Raw genomic sequence first — 18022 nt, forward strand, 5'->3', positions numbered from 1 at the left:
TATTTATTGTCCTTGTCTCAAGCCTGGATCACCTGACTAGCGAGTACACACAACACCCTAATGTCTAAGAGATGTTCAGACCTCAACCACACTGGGTCAGTAACTGGAGAACACACTTTGGGGATTTTGGTTAGGAACTCTTACCTCTAGGATGGACCTCCTGCGTTGGGGTGTATGCTGGCTACAGGCTGGACTGCTCCCAGGTGCTCCATGCAAGGCCACATAGCAATCAGTGCATACACGGTTGGAACGGTTGTTGTCATAGATGAGGCGGGCCCGGAACTCAGAGCATTTCCCACAAACCACCTGGGGCAGCAAGTTGGCAAGAACAGCCTAATTGCCTTGGGCTTTTACCTTCAGTGTACCAACTACCATAGCGTACCAACTACCACAGCCAACTTGTAGCCTCCTTCTCCTCAGAGGGTACCCAAACAGAAGTGGGCCTTTAGGCTGTCAGCCTGCCCCCTCCCTAGCTCTGCCCCTGCCTCCCAACACTCACATGCCCACAGGCCTTGCAGTGGTGCCTGCGTTTGGTGATGGAATTGAAGGGCTCCTGGCAGCGCATGCACATGGTGACTTCCTTTTCCCGGATAGGCGTAGGTGCCCTCTTCCCAAGATCCACGTTCTAGGGGGGAGGGTTAGGTCCTGGGTCAGAGACAGCTCCTCAGCCCCGTCCAGCCAGCCCTCCTTGTCTCTGCTCATGGGGTTAGGGAGCACACACATACAGAAGGTCTGGCTCTGCCCCAACCATGCTGCTATTGGAGGTTAGTCATTTTACTTTCTGGGGTACAATTTCTGCAGCCCTACCAGCAGAAGACTGCTCCCAGGGGTCTGCACTGCCTCTCCATTCCCTATTTTCTGAGAAAAAGAAAAGGAAAGGTGGGAACGCAGTGCCTCAAAGGGATCCCAGTCCTGGGGGGAGAGTAAGACTTACTGGAGAGTTAGGGGGAGTATCTTCATCATCTCTGTTTGTTGAGTTCAACAGTTTGAAGGTCTCCAGGGTCTGTTCATGCTTCAGGAGGGTGGAGTTGATGGCCTGGTGAAGAGGTGTGAGAAATGAGAGGTCAGGTCACTCCATAAGACACATATCTCCACCCTCACCACACCTTCCTAATGCCTTAGCCTGGAGTTCTAGACCCAGCTCTGCCCCTGACACATTCATATGACTCTGAGAAAATCCCTCCCCAAATCCAGGTCTACATCTGGTAATTAAAAAATGTGGAAATGGGAGTGGTAGCTGGAAACCTCAGACAGCCTTCCTGGCTGCTGGTTAGGTGCAAGCCTTTTGTAAAGCCTGATTCAGAGGAGCTGGCTTTTTAAAAGAATGTTTGTATCTAACCTCGGAATTTCAGCTTGCTTATCTGTAAAAGGGTAATAATAGCATCTGCTGGAAGCCTGGTGTCCAGGCCCATTCTGTTTAGATAGTTTTAAGGGAAAGTGTAACAGCCCCTAAGAGACCTGATAATAATACCCTTCCAGACCCCTACCACAAAGCCTTAGGTGTTACCTGGACCCAGTCTTTCTTCTCTTCTTCAGTCCTTGTAGGGGAGAAAAGAAAGGTGTTGGGTTAGGCAGGTCAACAAAAGGCAATGGAGTGGTGTTTTAGAGTTATAGGACCTAGGTTTGACTTCACTTCTTCACTCAAGATTATGTAGCCTCAGACAAGTTACATAAGCTTATTTTTGTTTATTCAAACATGTCTTCCAGATCCCAGTACTAAGACCTTAGGCCTCAGAGAAGTCCCTGCCCTCAGGGCGCTCATGGCGCAATAGAAGAGACACACAGAGACAACATGGGGATCAGTGGGAGGCTAGATGCAACAAAGACTGAGGAGTCCGGAGAGGGAGGCCTGCCTCGGGAAGGTTTCCAAAGGGAGGTGCTAGGTCTCAGACAAAATAGGGAAGTGTATGTGAGAGTATGGAACACACATGAAACTATATCAGTGCCTGCTAAGATGTCAACTTTGCAAAGGGCAGGTTTTTTCTTCCATGAAGATGGTGTTTATCACTCTGTTCTGAGCATCACTAACATGATGTGGAAAGTGCCCAAGCATGGTGTCTGCTACAATACATGATTTGACATACTTTGCTCTTCTTCCTTGGTTGTTCTACAGCCTTGTGTTCTCCAAGGCCTCTGCCCTGATGCAACCTTATCAACCACCCAACAGGAATAGGACCCTTCACTTTCTGCTCTCTTTCATCTGGACTCTTTTATTTTCCTTCCACATCTATATTCTAAGCATTAAATGTATTTTCCTAATATGAAAATCTGGCTGCACCATTAAGACCACTGTATGACAAAGTTAGGATGCCAGTCAATATTGAGGGATGTGGGGATGTAGGTTAGTGGCTGAGTGCTTGCCTATCATGGGAGGTCTCCAGCACTTGCAACACACACACACACACACACCCTAATGAATGTTCATTGTAATCAAATGTTTATCAAAGGTCATCTGTGGTACACTTAAGACCTGTGCATTTCACTATGAAGAATCTGCCAAGAAAAGGGTGTGGCGGTGGTACTGAAACAAGTACTAACCTCTAGTTAATGGTCTTCGTGTCAAACTCTTGAGGAGTGTGATGTATAATAAAGCCTGCAACTTATTTTGAAATGTTTTAGAAAGTAATTGAAAGGGCTCAGTGGTTGAGGGCATGTAATCTTACAGAGTTCAGTTCCTAGCATCTACAGAGTATCTCCTACCACCTGTTAACTCCAATTCCAAGGTGATCCAGTACCTCTGATCACTACAGGCAATTGCACTCACGTGCACAAACCCATACACAGATACACACTCATACACATAATTAAAAATACATTTTTAAAAGTCATTGGATATTCAGTTTTCTCTGCACCATCTGTTGAAGAAGCTGTGTTTTCTACAATGTATGTTTTTATCATCTTTGTTAAAAATCAAGTGGCTAAGTAAAGCTTGATGGCACATCTGTAAACCCAGCACTTAGAAGATAGAGACAGGATCAGGATTTCAAGGCTGTCTTGGGCTACAATAGACCCTGTCTCAAAAAAACCCAAAAAGTAAGCCGGGCAGTGGTGGTGCAGCCTTTAATCCCTGCACTTGGGAGGCAGAGGCAGGTGGATCTCTGTGGGTTGGAGACCAGCCTGGTCTACAGAGAGAGTTCCAGGACAGCCTCCAAAACAATACAGAGAAACCCTGTCTCGAAAAACCAAAAACCAAAAAGTAACCAAATTAGTTGGGTATGGCTGTGTGTGTTTTCTAGGTCCTATATTCTATTCCATCAATCTACATGTCTGTTTTGTGTCAGCACCATGTTATTTAGTTATGGCTCTATAGTATAAGTTGAAATCAAGTATGGTAATACTTCAAATATTGACCCAGTACCTATGTATATACATGAAAAATTTGAGTCAGAATACGACAGAGACTACATGCCCATCTATGTTTACTGTATTACTATCCACAACAGCCATTATGAAATCAGCCCTGGGTTGTGTCAATTGACAGGTAGATAAAAAAATGTGTGTGCATGTGTGCATGCGTGTGTGTGTGTGTGTGTGTGTGTGTGTGCGCGCGCGCGCGCGCTATGGAGTGTTTATTCTTTATGGAATAAAATTATGTCATTTGTCAGAAAATGGATGCAACTACAGATCATTATGTTAAGTGAAATAAGGCAGATGCAAAAAAAATACCATGTGTTTTATCTCATTTGTGGACTTTATATCTTACTATACATAAAATCATTTGTATATATGACATCAAAGTAGAAGCAAGACAGTTGGGGGGAAGGACAGTGAGAAGCAAGGGGAGAGTCTGAATGGAAAGTATGCTCAAAGCACAGGATATACAGACTTGTATGAAAAATGTCTTGCCAGGTGTGATAGTGCACACCTTTAATACCAGCACTCGAGAGGCAGAGGCAGGTGGATCTCTGTGAGTTCCAGGACAGCCAGAGCTACACAGAGAAACCCTGTCTGGAAAACCAAAAGTCTTTATGAAACCTAGTACTATGTACAATTGACATATACCAATAAACAAATGAAAGCCACTGGATTGGTGGGTGGCTAAAAGGATAGATATGTGAGAAACTAAATGGTGGGTTTATTAATGTTCACTGGGGTTCTTTCAACTTTTCTGTATTTTTGGAAAGTATTCATTAATAAAATGTGGCAGTAGGTACTAGGGGAATGGCTCAGTCGGTAAAGTGTTTGCTGTGCAAGCATGAAAACCTGAGCTTGATCTCCAGTATCTACACAACTGCTAGAAATTGTGGCAAATATCTGTAAACCCAGCATAGAGAGGGGTTTATTCTGACCATATTCACATAAAGATTTCTTGTTTATATTTTTCAACTTGTAATTTCTTAGCAGTGCACACATGTTGCTTTTGATTTTTAAGAATTATGGTGGAATTTGTGGCCATGCATAAAGTGTACAAGGATGAAGTTAGTATCTGTCAGTCCCACTTAGTCAGGAGACTAAGGTAGGAAGACCATGTAAACTCAGGAGTTCCAAGGATGGCCTGGGGGGAAAAGTCCAAAATCAAATCAAAAAAGATCTAGTAAAATGTCAATAGCTGGCTTCTGTATGTGAAAGGGGAGAGATTCTGGGGATGGAACCCAGGTCCTTATATATGCTAAGTAAGTTCTCTGCTCCTATCTCTAGTTATTGGCTCTTAAATCAGTGGTTCTAAGTTATGGTACACACACATCAAATCACCTGAGGAGCTTTGTTGAGAATACATGCAGACCATTGAAATCAGAATCTTTGGGGATGGAACCCAGGCATCAGTAGTTTTTTGTTGTTGTTGTTGTTTTGTGTTTTTTTTTTTTTTTGAGACAGGGTTTCTCTGTAGCTTTGGAGGCTGTCCTGGAACTCACTCTGTAGAGCAGGCTGGCCTTGAACTCACAGAGATCCAGGTAATTTTTAACCTCTTGGCTGATTCCAAAAGTTGTCAAGATGAGAATCATCTAAGCTATGTCTAAGAATATGGGTGCTTATTCTTAATTGTACCCATATTCTATTGTTTTTTTGTATATTTGAAATCAACGACCCCCCCATTTTTTTCAGGCAAGGTCTTGCATTGTATCTCAGTCTTGCCTTGAACTTCTGGCAATCTCCCTGCCTCAGCCTCTTAAGTGGTGAGATTATAGATAGAAGCCATTAAAATTTTATTTAAGTGGCTGGAGAGATGGCTCAGCAGTTAAGAGCACTTATTATTTTTCTAGAGGACCCTGATTCAATTCTCTGTACCCACTTTACAACCATATGTAACTCCAGTTCCAGGGTATCTATCTTCTGGACTCCTCAGGCACCAGACATGCACATATTGACACACATACATAGAGGCTAACACCCATAAAGAGTTAAAAATAATAAATACAACAATTAACTTAAAAATAATTAATGATGGGACAGAGAGATGGCTCTTAGTGGATAAGAGCACTGGCTGCTCTTCCAGAGGACACAGGAGTTCAATTCCCAACAACCACATGGTGGCTCACAGCCACCTGTAATGAGATCTGGTGCCCTCTTCTGGCCTGCAGGCATACATGCAGACAGAACACTGTATGCATAATAAATAAATAAATTTAAAAAAGAATTAATGGAGCCAGGTGTGGTAGTGCACACTTTTAATCTCAGTACTCTGTGGAGGCAGAGGCTAGTGGATCTCTGTGAGTTTGAGGCCAGCCTGTTTTACATAAGCAAGCCTGCCAGCCTACATAGTAAGACACTTTCTCAAGAAAAAAAAATGAGTTGGCTAGAGATGGCTCAGAGTGTATTGTTCTTGCAAAGGCCCTGAGTACTGCCTGTAACTCCAGTTCCATCAGGTGATGATTCCTAAAGACTCCAGAGTCAGCTCCATTCACATGCACACACCCCTACACACACACACACACACACACACACACACACACACACACACACACACACACCATTTGAAAGTAAGCAAACCTTTAAACATGTTTTAAGAGCTGGGCAGTGGTGGCACACCCCTTTAATCCCAGCACTTGGGAGGCAGAGGCAGAGGCAGGTGGATCTCTTGTGAATTTAAGGCCAGCCTGGTCTACAATGCAAGTTCTAGGACAGCCAGGACTATATAGAGGAACCCTGTCATGAAAAACAAAACAACCAAAGTTTTAAGAAACTTGGTATGTGGCCCTCACCAGTCATCTGAGCACAAGGGAGACTAAGCAGTAGGGCTATTTTGAGTTCAAGGCCAACTTGGGCTAAGTACAGACAGTAAATATGATTACAAAGTAACATCTCCATGTCATCCTGTTGAGACTAGGAGGAAACTAAACACTGCTTGTTGAGCTCCTCTATACACAGCATTATTCTAATGCCCCCTAACTCTAGGCAGATACCATGTCTGTGTGGCTGCCCCTTTCCTGGATGGTCCTGTTTTCTTCTCTTGGAGAATGTGTTGCTCCTTCCTGCTTCCCCCACTGCAGGCCACAGGGAGGTTCTCTTGGTCTCCCAGAACTTCAAGGCCCAACTACTATGTTTCTTTTCCCTTCTCCCTTCTGCATCCACACAGTCCCCAGAGTCACGTCTCACTTCCATGTAGCCTATCAGAAAAGGGCCATGTAACAAGATACACATTCACCCTCTAGCCCTGATCACAACCTTGTTACACACTTTCACCTGGGCTCTCAGAAAGCAGTATGGACAGTGGCTAGAAGCCCCTGTGCTGAGTTGAGGTGGCCTAAGCTCCAATTTCAGCTCTGATCCTTGGCTAGCTAGATCTAGGGCAATTTCTTCAGCTTTAAAATGGTAGCCAGGTGTGGTGATAGCCATTTTCAATTCTGTTATTCATGATAGGGTGAAGTATCCCACTCAGCGCTGCTTGTTCATTCTCCAACATACTTTTCTGACAGAAGTGCCACCCTTTCCCCACACCCTGCATCTAAGTGTGTAGTCTTCAGGATCCCATGTACCCATAGCTGAAGAGCACATCCATATCATTAGGGAAAGGTGTTCACTCTTTCTCTGGAAAGATCTCTAGGCCTGGAATGTCTCAGCATATCTGAAGTAAAGAGTGAGCTGGAGGGAAGGCATAGACAAGGATAGGTACCTGGCCTGGAGTTCCAGAGAGCGCTGCTTTCCTGACACCAGGAAGGTTCGAGGCATGTTGAGGTTGGAGCTCTCCTTTAGCTGAATGGGGAAGGGAAGGATCATGGTGAAGCCTACAGACCTCCACAGGGGCCTGAACGTATGCTCATGCAGACTGGGGTCAAAGTAGGCATGTTCTTCCCAATACCAATGCCCCACCCCCAAATTTCCATTTCTCACATCACAGCACTCACCTCCATGCCATCTACATCAATGCGTGCCCGCACGCTAAACTTCTGGCCAAGGAGCCGCAGCCTGGGCACGCAGTAAAGGAGGCGGTCATTGAACTAGGAAGGAAAAGATTTGGGATTCATTTGCAGGGGCTTAGTGTGGATGGTGAGTCTCCCCACACTCGTACAATTGCTAAGGATCTAAGGCAACAAATGGAGGAAAGATTTTAAATAGGATACAGTAATAATGAGGAAAGAGCAACGAAGTTACAAGGAAATGTCATGGGAGTCACTTCCTAGTGGGTAACCTGGAAAAGTCACATCTAAATTGTAGTTACATAATCTATAAAAGCAAAAAATAAAATATTCTAGCTCACATAGTGAAAATACAAGGGAAGAACGGACAGCTGGCTAGAGGTCTATGCTTGAATGACTTCCAGGTCATCTATGTATTAAGGGAGGGCATGCCCACACACAAGCCCACACCTGACACTTACTAATATGAGGTATCGATCTTGAGTGGTCCCATTCTTTGCTGACAACTTAAGGATATGGCCTTCTTTTATGAGCTCTTTGGTGGGACTGACAATGTCCTCCTCACCCCCTAGCAGCTCATAGACCTTCAGCAGCTTGTGCATTCGTTCCTGTCAGTGAGAACAAGGTAAAGTTTGGGGTGGGCAACACTTCCCCTTAGATGTCATCAAGTTACAAGCTCCCACCCCCCAACGGAGCTACCATAGCAGGATGGCCAAGGAAGGGCAGGGATAGAAGGGCCACTTACCATTTTTCGGATGGCAGCATTAGAATGCTCTGCTGCTGTGGCTATCAGCTCCAAAGACTCTATGGCACAGAGAAGTGTGATCAGATGGGGAGTCGAGCAGAGAGGAAGCTCTGGGGACTTCTCTCCTCCATGAATATCTCTTCCTGGCCTAACTACACTCTCCCCTTCCCAGAAAATGCCAGCCTCAAAAGATGCTCATGGCCACATCACTTCAAATCAGACACTGTCCAGACTTAACATCACAGGAGCAGAAATATAGGATAGCTGGCAGCCAATAAAATGTAAGCTTGGCAAAATGATTATGACCATTCACTGGCAGGAAACCTGGTCGTGTTTGGACAGTTATTTCTGGCTATTGGGACTACGGATAGTTCTTACTTGTTTTGTTTGCTTGTTTTTTTTGTTTGTTTGTTTGTTTTGAGACAGAATCTTGCCAATATTCCCCTAGGTGATCTCAAATCAAAGCAAAACAGCAGCAGCAGCAACAACAACAAAAGATTAAAACTAAAGAGGGCTGGGGATGCAGCTCAGTTGGTAGAGTGTCTGCTTAGCATGTGCAAGGCCCTGGGGTTCATCGCTAGCACCACATAAACTGGGTGTGGTGGTGCGTGCCTATAACCCTAGCACACTCAGGAGGTAGAGGTAGAGGTAGTAGGATCAGAAATTCAAGGTCATCCTTAGGCACACAGCAAGTATGAGGTCAGCCTATGATACATAAGACCGCCCTCCCTCCCTCCCTCCTTCCTTCTCCCTCCCCCTCCCTCCTCTCCCCCCCTCTGTCCCTCCCTCCCTCCCTCCCTCCCTCCCTCCATCTCTCTCTCTCTCTCTCTCTCTCTCTCTCTCTCTCTCTCTCTCTCTCACACACACACCACATACACATGAAAATGAAGATGATGATAAAGATAAGGGGGCGGCAGCACCAACAGCAAAAAACAAAGAGCTAAGAGGAATGTGACTTGGTGATAGACCACTTCTAACACTTGTATGTTAGAAGCCCTACATTCATTTCTAGCACACCAGTAAGGGAAGAAGGAAAGGATTCTATTGTTTGTCTTCCTGATTCTGATTATAGGCATATGTTCTATGCACAAATACACTTTCACTGCAGTGGTGTTTTAGCAATACCAAACCTAAAACGAAAGTGTCCAACTGTAGGCGCTCAGTTACATAATTTATATCACACTCGTATAATACAATATCAGGCTTCCCCAATGATACTTATGTAGGGTTTTTAATAATACGGGAAATGTTTAGAGTGTTTTAAGATAAGGATACAAACTTGAATATTACAAAATGATCTAATTCTTACAAATATGTACATCTAAAAAAATGTATGCCTAAACATTCATCATGGGACTCAGGTCACAGGTGGCTTCTTGGCCCCCTATCTCTGTCTTCTGTAATTTCCATATTTCCTACCGTGACCAGGTGTGTTACCATGAAAAAACTGAAACGAATCTCCATAAGCCTCCTCAAGTTAAACAAACCCTGCTTCTGCTTACACTGACTGCAGTCTCATGGCCTCCACTCTACACAGTGAATTCCCTACTCAGAATTTATGCCTGGACTGGAGAAGCACATGTCCACATGGATGGCAAGCCAAGCCCTGTTTCCTCAGATGAGCACATTCTGGTACTCAAGCAGATCTGCGGCCACTGCTCCAGCTCAAGTCTCCATATGCCTTTCAGGTGCTGGGCCTTTCTCCAACTCTTCTTCAACCCTGGCAGCCAGAAGGAGCTTTCTTGCACACAGTTTACTGCTTCCCCTCTGCTTAAATCTGTCAATGTTTCACTCTGTGCCAGCACAGCAAAGACCCAGCCCTTTTGTCTAGCATTCAAAGCCCTTGGTGACTGGCTTCTATTGATCACCATGGCTTCCTCCATATGCACCTCCCTAAACATGTCCTGTCTTGCTTCATCTGGCCAACTGCCAGTCTTCTGGATTCAGCTCACTGAGTCTAGCAGCCTTCGCTACATTCCAAGGATGAGTTAGGACACTGCCCTTGCTCCTTCTGCCTCACGAGTCATACTGTGCTTACCACTCACTGCATCTGAATCTCAGAAAGCTTCCTAGGACAGGGCCAAGTTCCCACTACCTTCCTCGGGGATTCCAAAGGATGCTCGGGATAACTTAGCTCCTCCAATAAATAGAACTTCAGAAGACAGGTGTTACTATGCTCCATTTAGCTGAGGACAAAACCAAGACTCAGCCAGGTGGTTTTCTAACTGGAAGGTGGCAGTTGCCATGAGAGCTGCCTTTTCTCTTATATATGCTGCATCTTTTACACCCCAGTAGAGCCCAAAGGGACAAGAAGACTGGCAAATTGGGGGCACATAAACTTAGGCCTGATAGGTGGCTGGGCTCAGACTGGAGGCTGTGTTTGCTGTCAGAACCTGTCTAGTGATAGACCATGCAGGAAACAGATAGACCTTACTGGGAATCCCATGTGTACAGTCTCTGTCTGGGAGTTTGTTGTGGGGATGTTAGTCTAAAGTTAGAAGCTTTAGTGGTGCCTAGGCTGTGTTTGGCAGCCTGGGGTCTCAGTCTAGAGTTCAGTCTTAGGCTTAGTGTAAGTAGGTGGCTGAGGGCAGCAGTCTGAAGCAGGCAGTTTGCGAATTGAATCCAGCTTCTGGACTTTAGTCTGGGAACTAAAAGGAGGTGAGTCAATCAGCAGAACCAGAAAGATGATTCAGTGGGGCTCAGCTTATAGATTTTACTTTGAGACATAAAAGACAGGGAGCGTAGGATCTTGGCTGGGGAGCACAGTGGGCAAATCTTAGCTGGATCTCATTTAGAGGTCCTCAATCAAAGCAGCTCCAAAAACCATCCTACAAAGCTTATTTGTGTGTGGTGAGTGGAGGGTGCTCACATTTGGAGTCAATATAGGGAACACTGACATTTGCTCTAGAGACTCTGGTGAGTTTGAACACTGAAGTCAATAAACTCAACCTGGTGGCTAATGTAGTATGGATGACATTAGCCATCAAAAATAGCTAATGTTGCCGGATGATAGTGGCACACGTATTTAATCCCAGCACTCAGGAGGCAGAGGCAAGTGGATCTCTGTGAGCTCGAGGCTACCCTGGTCTACAGAGCTAGTTCCAGGACAGGCTCCAAAGCTACAGAGAAACCCTGTCTTGAAAAAAAAAAAACAACTAATGTTTGCCAGGTAGTGTGCTTAAAGTTTTAACTCGATTATGTCATTTATCATCTCAAAATGATTCTATGAGGTAGGCAGCATTATCATTCTTATTGTGAGAAAGGTTATGAGACAACTGAGGCTGAAGATGGGCAGCTTGCTGGAAAACACACATGCTTTTATGTTGTATTGTTTGCTTTACTAGGGGGGTGTTAGGTTGTTTTTGTTTTTGCTTGCAAGACAATGCTTTTCTGTGTAATCCTGCCATTCTGGAATTCACTCTGTAGCCCAGGCTGGCCTCAAACCTGCCTACTTCTGCCTCCCAAGTCCTGGGAATAAAGGTGTATACCACCACATCAAGCTGGACTTAGGTTTTTTTTTTTTTATTTGAAGCCCTGGAGATTTACCCTGGGGCCTTACACATGCTAGTCAAGTGCTCCACTGCTAAGTTACATGCCTGCCCCTACTTTTTTCCTTACTAAGCTTTAAGTTCCCCAGGTTGGCTTTGGATTTACCTTGTAGCCCAGGTAGTTTATGCTCATCCTTTGGCCTCCATAGTAGCTAAGATTACAGACATGAGCCACCTGGCCTAGAAGGCACTTTGTTTTTTTGTTTGTTTTGTTTTTTTGAGACAGGGTTTCTCTGTGTAACAGCCCTGACTGTCCTGGAACTCACTCTGTAGACCAGACTGGCTTTGAACTCACAACATCTGCCTCTGCCTCCCAAGTGCTGGGATTAAAGGCCTGCACCACCATTGCCCAGCTGGAAAGCACTCTCTTGAGGCTTAGGGTTTTTTTTAAATAATTTATTTTTATTTTATGTGCACTGGTGTTTTGCCTGCATGTATGATTGTGTGTCAGATCTTGGAATTACAGACAGTTGTGAGCTGCCATGTGGGAGCTGGTAATTGAACCCAGGTACTCTGGAAGAACAGTCAGTGGTCTTAAGCGCTAAGCCATCTCTCTAGCCCTGAGGTTTAGGTTTTATGGCTTGCTTGTATTTGGGAGAAGAATATGATACTTAGTATGCAGCTATCTGTTTGCAGAGCTTACCAAAGTTACCAAACTTTCTAGAGGTCTAGCTCTATTGAGAAGTCTAGGCTGGGTAGCAAAGTGCTCTCATCTGGTTGGGCAAAGGGTTTGGGAAGTATGCTTAGCACAGGACACAACTGTTTGCTCCCCATCCCTGTGACATGCAGACTTTCTGTTTTCCTGCTCCCTTCCGGGCTGCTTCTTCACCTCCTTTGCTGATCCTACCTTCCTGGGCTTTGAAGCTTAGCCTGCCATTTTCCCTTCAATTTATATTTTACTCCCCTTGGCAAGTCCCACTTGCACCATGGCTTTGAATACTAAGTGTGGACCAATGACATTCAAATCCCTCCCTGGAATTCTAGACTCATCTGTCTAAACTGGCAGCTCACCAAACAGCATATCTCAAGAATTGTCATTCAGACAGCTCTCATGATGCTGCCTAAGTTGGTCTCAAACTCATGATCCTCCTGCCTCTGCCTCCCAGCTGCATCACCACACCCAGCAAGAACCATCATTCTGTTTTATGATTTATTTTTAAATTGTGTGTGTATGTAGTACCCATGCAGTCCTGATCCTTTTGGAACTAGTGAGCAGCCTAGGTGTGGGTGCTAGAAACCGAAGTTGGCTATATAAGGCAGTGTATACTCTTAACCACAGAGCTATCTCTCTAGCCCCAAGAACCATCATTCTTGACTCTACCAATCTTCATTATCTATGGTATCCTGGACTTTTCAATGCCAGTTACCAAAAGAATACATCCTGAATGGAACCATTTCTCGTTACTTCTCATATCTTCATCTAAGTCAGCTTTTGTCACTTAAGATTATTGCAAAGCCTCTTTTATAGATTTCCTGGCTCCTTCTTTTTACTCTTCAGTTAATCCTAACCATGACCTATCCATAAGTATCCACTACACTCACAATTAATCAATCACTTCATCTCAGCCTCCAAAGCTTTGCTCTGCCAAACTCTCTTCTAACTATCGTTCTGCCTTTCCTTGTCATGCTCAGGTCACACTGGCCCTCTTGTTGGGATACCAGCTTGCCCAGCTCCCCCTGCTTTGGGAACACTACTTTTGCTACTACAGCTGTCTGGAACATTCCCCTCCCTTTGGCCCATGGCAACTTTCTTGTTTCAGGTTTTGGTTCAACCATCTTCCCTGCATTGAAGTCAATTGAAGTCACCCATTTAAAGTAGATTGCCCAGTTGCTGTTGCATCATTCTTTTCTACTTCTCCAAGTCATGCTTAGCACCTGGAAAATATTTTCCTGTGTACCTGTCACATTTTGAATTGGGTTTCTCCAACTAGAATACATGCTCCCTAAGTCAAAGACCTCATCTATTTGGCTCAGCTTCCTAGTCCCAGTGCCTGGAACAGTGCACAAACGCTTCACTGTTACATTGATAATGAATAAATGAAAATATGAGCTTAAGGAAGAGCCAGTGGGCTAGACTCAAGAGCTCTAACTGGGGTCTTGCCCTATACAGATGGGGTGAATATGGAAGGAATCTAAACCAAATACTTTTCTAGTTGTTCAATGAGTGAAGACTCAGTGTGAGGAGGAGAAGGAGCTTATCTCAACCTATAGATCCAAACCTGAGAGGCATAAAACATGGGGACACGAAGTCTGGATCAATAAGTACTAGAAAGGCAAAATCAGGCTTCTGGTCATGCTTGAAACCCTTTAGGGAGGCTCATTCTTGGCCAGTGGGCCATGAGTGGAGTGCTACCTCTGGAGGATGAAAAATTAGAAGTCTGGCTATATGGGTCTTTTACTTGGGAGCTCACCCACGGAGAATTAGTGAGGCGGGTTTGGTCTGAAGGATTCAGACTAGCCTCTGAGACTAAAGGGTCAGGCCCTGGAGATTTAAGTGCCCTTTCATTTTGTACTCCATTACCACTTCATCCATAGATGAATCTTGAGTTCAGCCTAAGAAATGCATGGCCTCCTGAGAGGATCACACTAGGCATGCACCTTAGACTATACAGTTCCAGTCAGAAGTTCTAAACTGGGTTCTTTCTAGGTAATAAGGTGGGGTAATGAGCTTGGAGATTCATCCTGACATATCACCATAGAGCCTCAAGGTAGGCCCCTCAATCTAGAGATTCTATTCTGGGATTTTAATTACAAATATTGGAAGAGCAACCCGTGAATGAAATGTGAAGAGCTGCCTCAGATGTCTGGGCTACAGCTACCAGTGTGGGCAAGTAGGAAGGGCCTAGGGGCACACACTCACTCTGGGCATCTTTGCTGTCCGGGGAGCCATGAGGCAGCTTTAACAGATAGTCCTTGAGAAGAAGCTCATAGCGGGGGATACGCTGCACGGGCTCCAGCATGTGGTGCTGCAAGGTCAGGTTGCCACAGGCTTCCTCCTTCTGTGACAGAAACAGACAAGCTCAGGTCTGGCTAAAGACCTCCCCATGTCCCTGTAGACCTTCCCTCCTGTACCATGTTTCACCCAGTTTCAGCTCTTACCTGCACTTCATGGATGATGACTTTAAACTGGGTAGAACGCTCTGTCCATGTGTTAACCAGCTCTACAGCCCGGTCGAAGTTTTTCACATACTCGCCATACATCTTGAGAAAGGGTGCCAACTTCTGAAGGATGTCACCAATTCGTGGGTAGCGGTCCCTAGAGTAGAAGCAGGGGATAACATGGTCCTGCTGATCCTCCCACAAGTCTCCAGCCTCAGGAAGAAAGCCATTTTTCAACTGGCTTACTTCTTTGGCAATGCTGCTTATATTATAGGCCTGGGAAACACCTGGTCCAACTGTCCTGCTTAAGCACCAGGCACTATGCCACCTCGGAACACCCACTTTTGCCATATTGTAAGGGACACTTATACATTGATTTGTGCCCAATCTTGAGCCATATCCAGTCAAGCCCTGAGATTGTTACTGTCTTGTAAGGCAGGAGAAGTAACCAGGTCCTGTTGGTCACAGTGTGATGTGAGAGACAAAGCAGATTTCAGGTCACAGAATGGTAAGGCATATGTGGGAACTAGGCTTTCTGTTAGCCCTCCACATCCACAGTTTTGTAAAAGAGGCACACTTTAGCCTGTGAGTGGGGGAAACATGGAGACAATTTTAAGCAGGCAGTGACATGGCCTGGTTGTTGTTTGGGAAGACAATTCAAGTAGGTGGTATAGACACTGTAGACTACATAGGAAGAGGAGAATCTGAAGGCCAGTCAGTCTGTAAACCCTGCCCTTCTCCCATTCGCTTTAGTTTTTCCTCAAATCACTCTTTTACTCCTAGGCTAGGCTTCATCCATTTGTCTGCATCCCCAGTCTCCCATCATCACCTTTACCATGGCACTGATAAGAACAGTAGCTTAGCTGGGCGTTAGTGGCACATGACTTTAATCCCAGCACTAGGGAGGCAGAGGCAGGTGAGTTCGAGGCCAGCCTGGTCTTCAAAGAGAGTTCCAGGATAGTCTCCAAACTTATAGAGAAACCCTGGCTCGAAAAAACCAAACAACAACACAACAACAAAACCAGTAGCTCAGGCCAGGCATGGTAGCAAACACCTTTAATCCTAACACCTGGGAGCCAAAGACAGGTGGATCTTTGTGAGATCTAGGCCAGCCTGATCTACACAGTGAGGCCCTGTCTCAAAACAGAACAAAAGAGCAGTAGCTCATAATCTTCAAACATTTACATGGCAGAAATTCTTTTAATCTCTAAACATGTATTAATACATTTAATTCTTAAAATAACCCTAAAACGTAGGCCATTATTTTTGTCCCCATTTTAAAGACCAGGAGGGCTTGAGTACAGCTCATGGTAAAACACTTGCCTAGCATGACAAGGCCTTAAGTTTAGTCCTTAACACTGTAAAACACCCACGAAAATACATATATGAATAAAGATGAGGAACTTAAGCAACTTGCTTAAATTTAGTAAGTAGCAGAGGCAGAATTTGAACCTAGCCATTTTAGGTCTTTAATTGCTAGGTTTTCAAGACAGGGTTTCTCTGTGTAGCCCTGACTATCCTGGAACTCACTCTGTAGACCAGTCTGGCCTTGAACTCAGAGATCCACCTACCTCTATCTCTCAAGTGCTGGAATTAAAGGCTTACACCACCATGCATGGCTCATTTTAGCTTTTTTTGTTTGTTTATTTTTCAAGACAGGGTTTCTTTGTGTAGCCCTGGCTTTCCCAGAACTCGCTCTGTAGACCACGCTGGCCTTGAACTTAGAGATCCACCTGACTCTGCCTCCCAAGTACTGGGTTTTATGCGCCCACGAATGGTTCATTTTAGCTCTTTTTGTTTGTTTTTCAAGGCAGGGTTTCTCTCTGCAACAATCCTGGCTGTCCTGGAGAGAAAGAGAGAGACAGAGACAGAGACAGAGACAGAGAGAGACAGAGAGACAGAGACAGAGACAGAGAGACAGAGAGAGAGAGAGACAGAGAGAGAGAGAGACAGAGAGAGAGAGAGAGAGAATATGAGAATATGTGGGCACACACAGCATGTGTGGAAGTCAAAGGACAACTTTGTGGAGTCATTTCTTTCCTTCCATCTTTATGTGGGTTCCAGGGCTTGAACTCAGGTTGGCAGCATTAAGCAGCTCTACCAATTGAGCCATCTCATGAGTCTTCTCATACTCTTAAGGGTTCTGATATTCAACTATAGCATTCTAAGTCCTGGTCTATGTCCACATTAGATTGTGAAAGCCTGGAAGGGAGAAGTTGGGCCTTTTTTGCAGAAAAGAAGGCAGGTAAGAATGAACTTATTTTCATGGGGTGGTGGTGGTGATGCATGCCTTTAATCCCAGCACTCAGGAGGCAGAGGCAGGTGGATCTCTGTGAGTTCAAGGCCAACCTGGTCTACAGAGCTAGGTCCAGGATAGCCAATGATACACAGAGAAACCCTATATAGAAACGGCGTCCCCACACACCACAAAAAAGAATGAACTTATTTTCATGATGCTGAGAATGGAATCCAGAGTCTTGCATATTCTAGACAAGAATTCTGCCACTAAGCTACATCCCCAGCCCAGGAATGAAATCCTATGTATACATTTGGGCTTAGCATGCAAGTTGATGCCCAAATAAGCAGGCTGGCTCTGGAGCCCCTCACCATTCCTCCATGCGCTTCTCTAGCTCAGGCAGCAGGAATTGCTGGTGGAAGCAATAGATGGAGCAGATGTTAGAGAAGATGCCGTGGACAACATCGGCGGGGAAGGAACTGCGGTTCCGAGCTTCTTCCAGCAGCCGGGCACAGAACACCTGTGGACCAAGGCAGATGTGCTCAGTCCAACTGAAACTAGAGATTAGCTGGGGAAAGGGCAGCTAGCAGTTAAGGGAAGCTCTGCATTTCTGAGATCACTAGTGGTCTTGAGACTGAGAACAGTGGGAATGGAGAGAACTGCAAGTCACCAAGATTAGGAGTTAGGAACTGGAATGATGCCAAGTTAGGACCTGGAGCAAGGTCAGAAGCTGATCCAGGTTTAGAGAGAAAATGGGAATTAGATCCCTTTATTTTAACAAATATTTGTCGGTGTCTACTGTGCGCACTGTCTTGGAGGCTAGGATAGAACAGTGGGGAAAAAAGATGCCTATTCTCAGGGATTCTGGTGGATGCAGGGTCAAGAAGAGAGTCAAGGGTTAGAATGAGGTCCATGAGGAGGGGTAAATTCAAGATGGGGGGAAGAGTGAGCAGTGACAGAGTCACAATCACAGGACTAGTACTTGTCTGTTAAGAAGATTGATGATTAAACTTGTGAACATTATCAGAATTGGCTTCAAGGTCAGCCAGAGACATTACCATTTCTGGATTCTGGTCCTAAGGGTGGAGTTAGGCTCAGG

The 18022-nt window shown here is 45.1% G+C and overlaps 1 protein-coding gene across 2 annotated transcripts in view; it reads right to left on the reverse strand.

The window, feature by feature from the left end:
- Positions 1 to 18022, reverse strand: part of Fgd1 (FYVE, RhoGEF and PH domain containing 1) — an 80700-nt gene that overhangs the window by 2392 nt on the left and 60286 nt on the right. For both annotated transcript variants that reach the window (XM_027432148.2, XM_027432147.2), the window contains 11 exons: positions 17295 to 17443; positions 14688 to 14844; positions 14449 to 14587; positions 8041 to 8099; positions 7757 to 7903; positions 7284 to 7376; positions 7052 to 7131; positions 1508 to 1538; positions 935 to 1036; positions 500 to 625; positions 145 to 306 (listed from right to left, as the gene is read on the reverse strand). In XM_027432148.2, coding sequence (XP_027287949.1) covers positions 145 to 306; positions 500 to 625; positions 935 to 1036; positions 1508 to 1538; positions 7052 to 7131; positions 7284 to 7376; positions 7757 to 7903; positions 8041 to 8099; positions 14449 to 14587; positions 14688 to 14844; positions 17295 to 17443 — 1245 coding nt within the window. The remainder of the gene's footprint in view (positions 1 to 144; positions 307 to 499; positions 626 to 934; positions 1037 to 1507; positions 1539 to 7051; positions 7132 to 7283; positions 7377 to 7756; positions 7904 to 8040; positions 8100 to 14448; positions 14588 to 14687; positions 14845 to 17294; positions 17444 to 18022) is intronic.

The sequence above is a fragment of the Cricetulus griseus genome, chromosome X (assembly GCF_003668045.3).
Source record: "Cricetulus griseus strain 17A/GY chromosome X, alternate assembly CriGri-PICRH-1.0, whole genome shotgun sequence".
In the NCBI taxonomy this organism is placed as follows: Eukaryota; Metazoa; Chordata; class Mammalia; order Rodentia; family Cricetidae; genus Cricetulus; species Cricetulus griseus.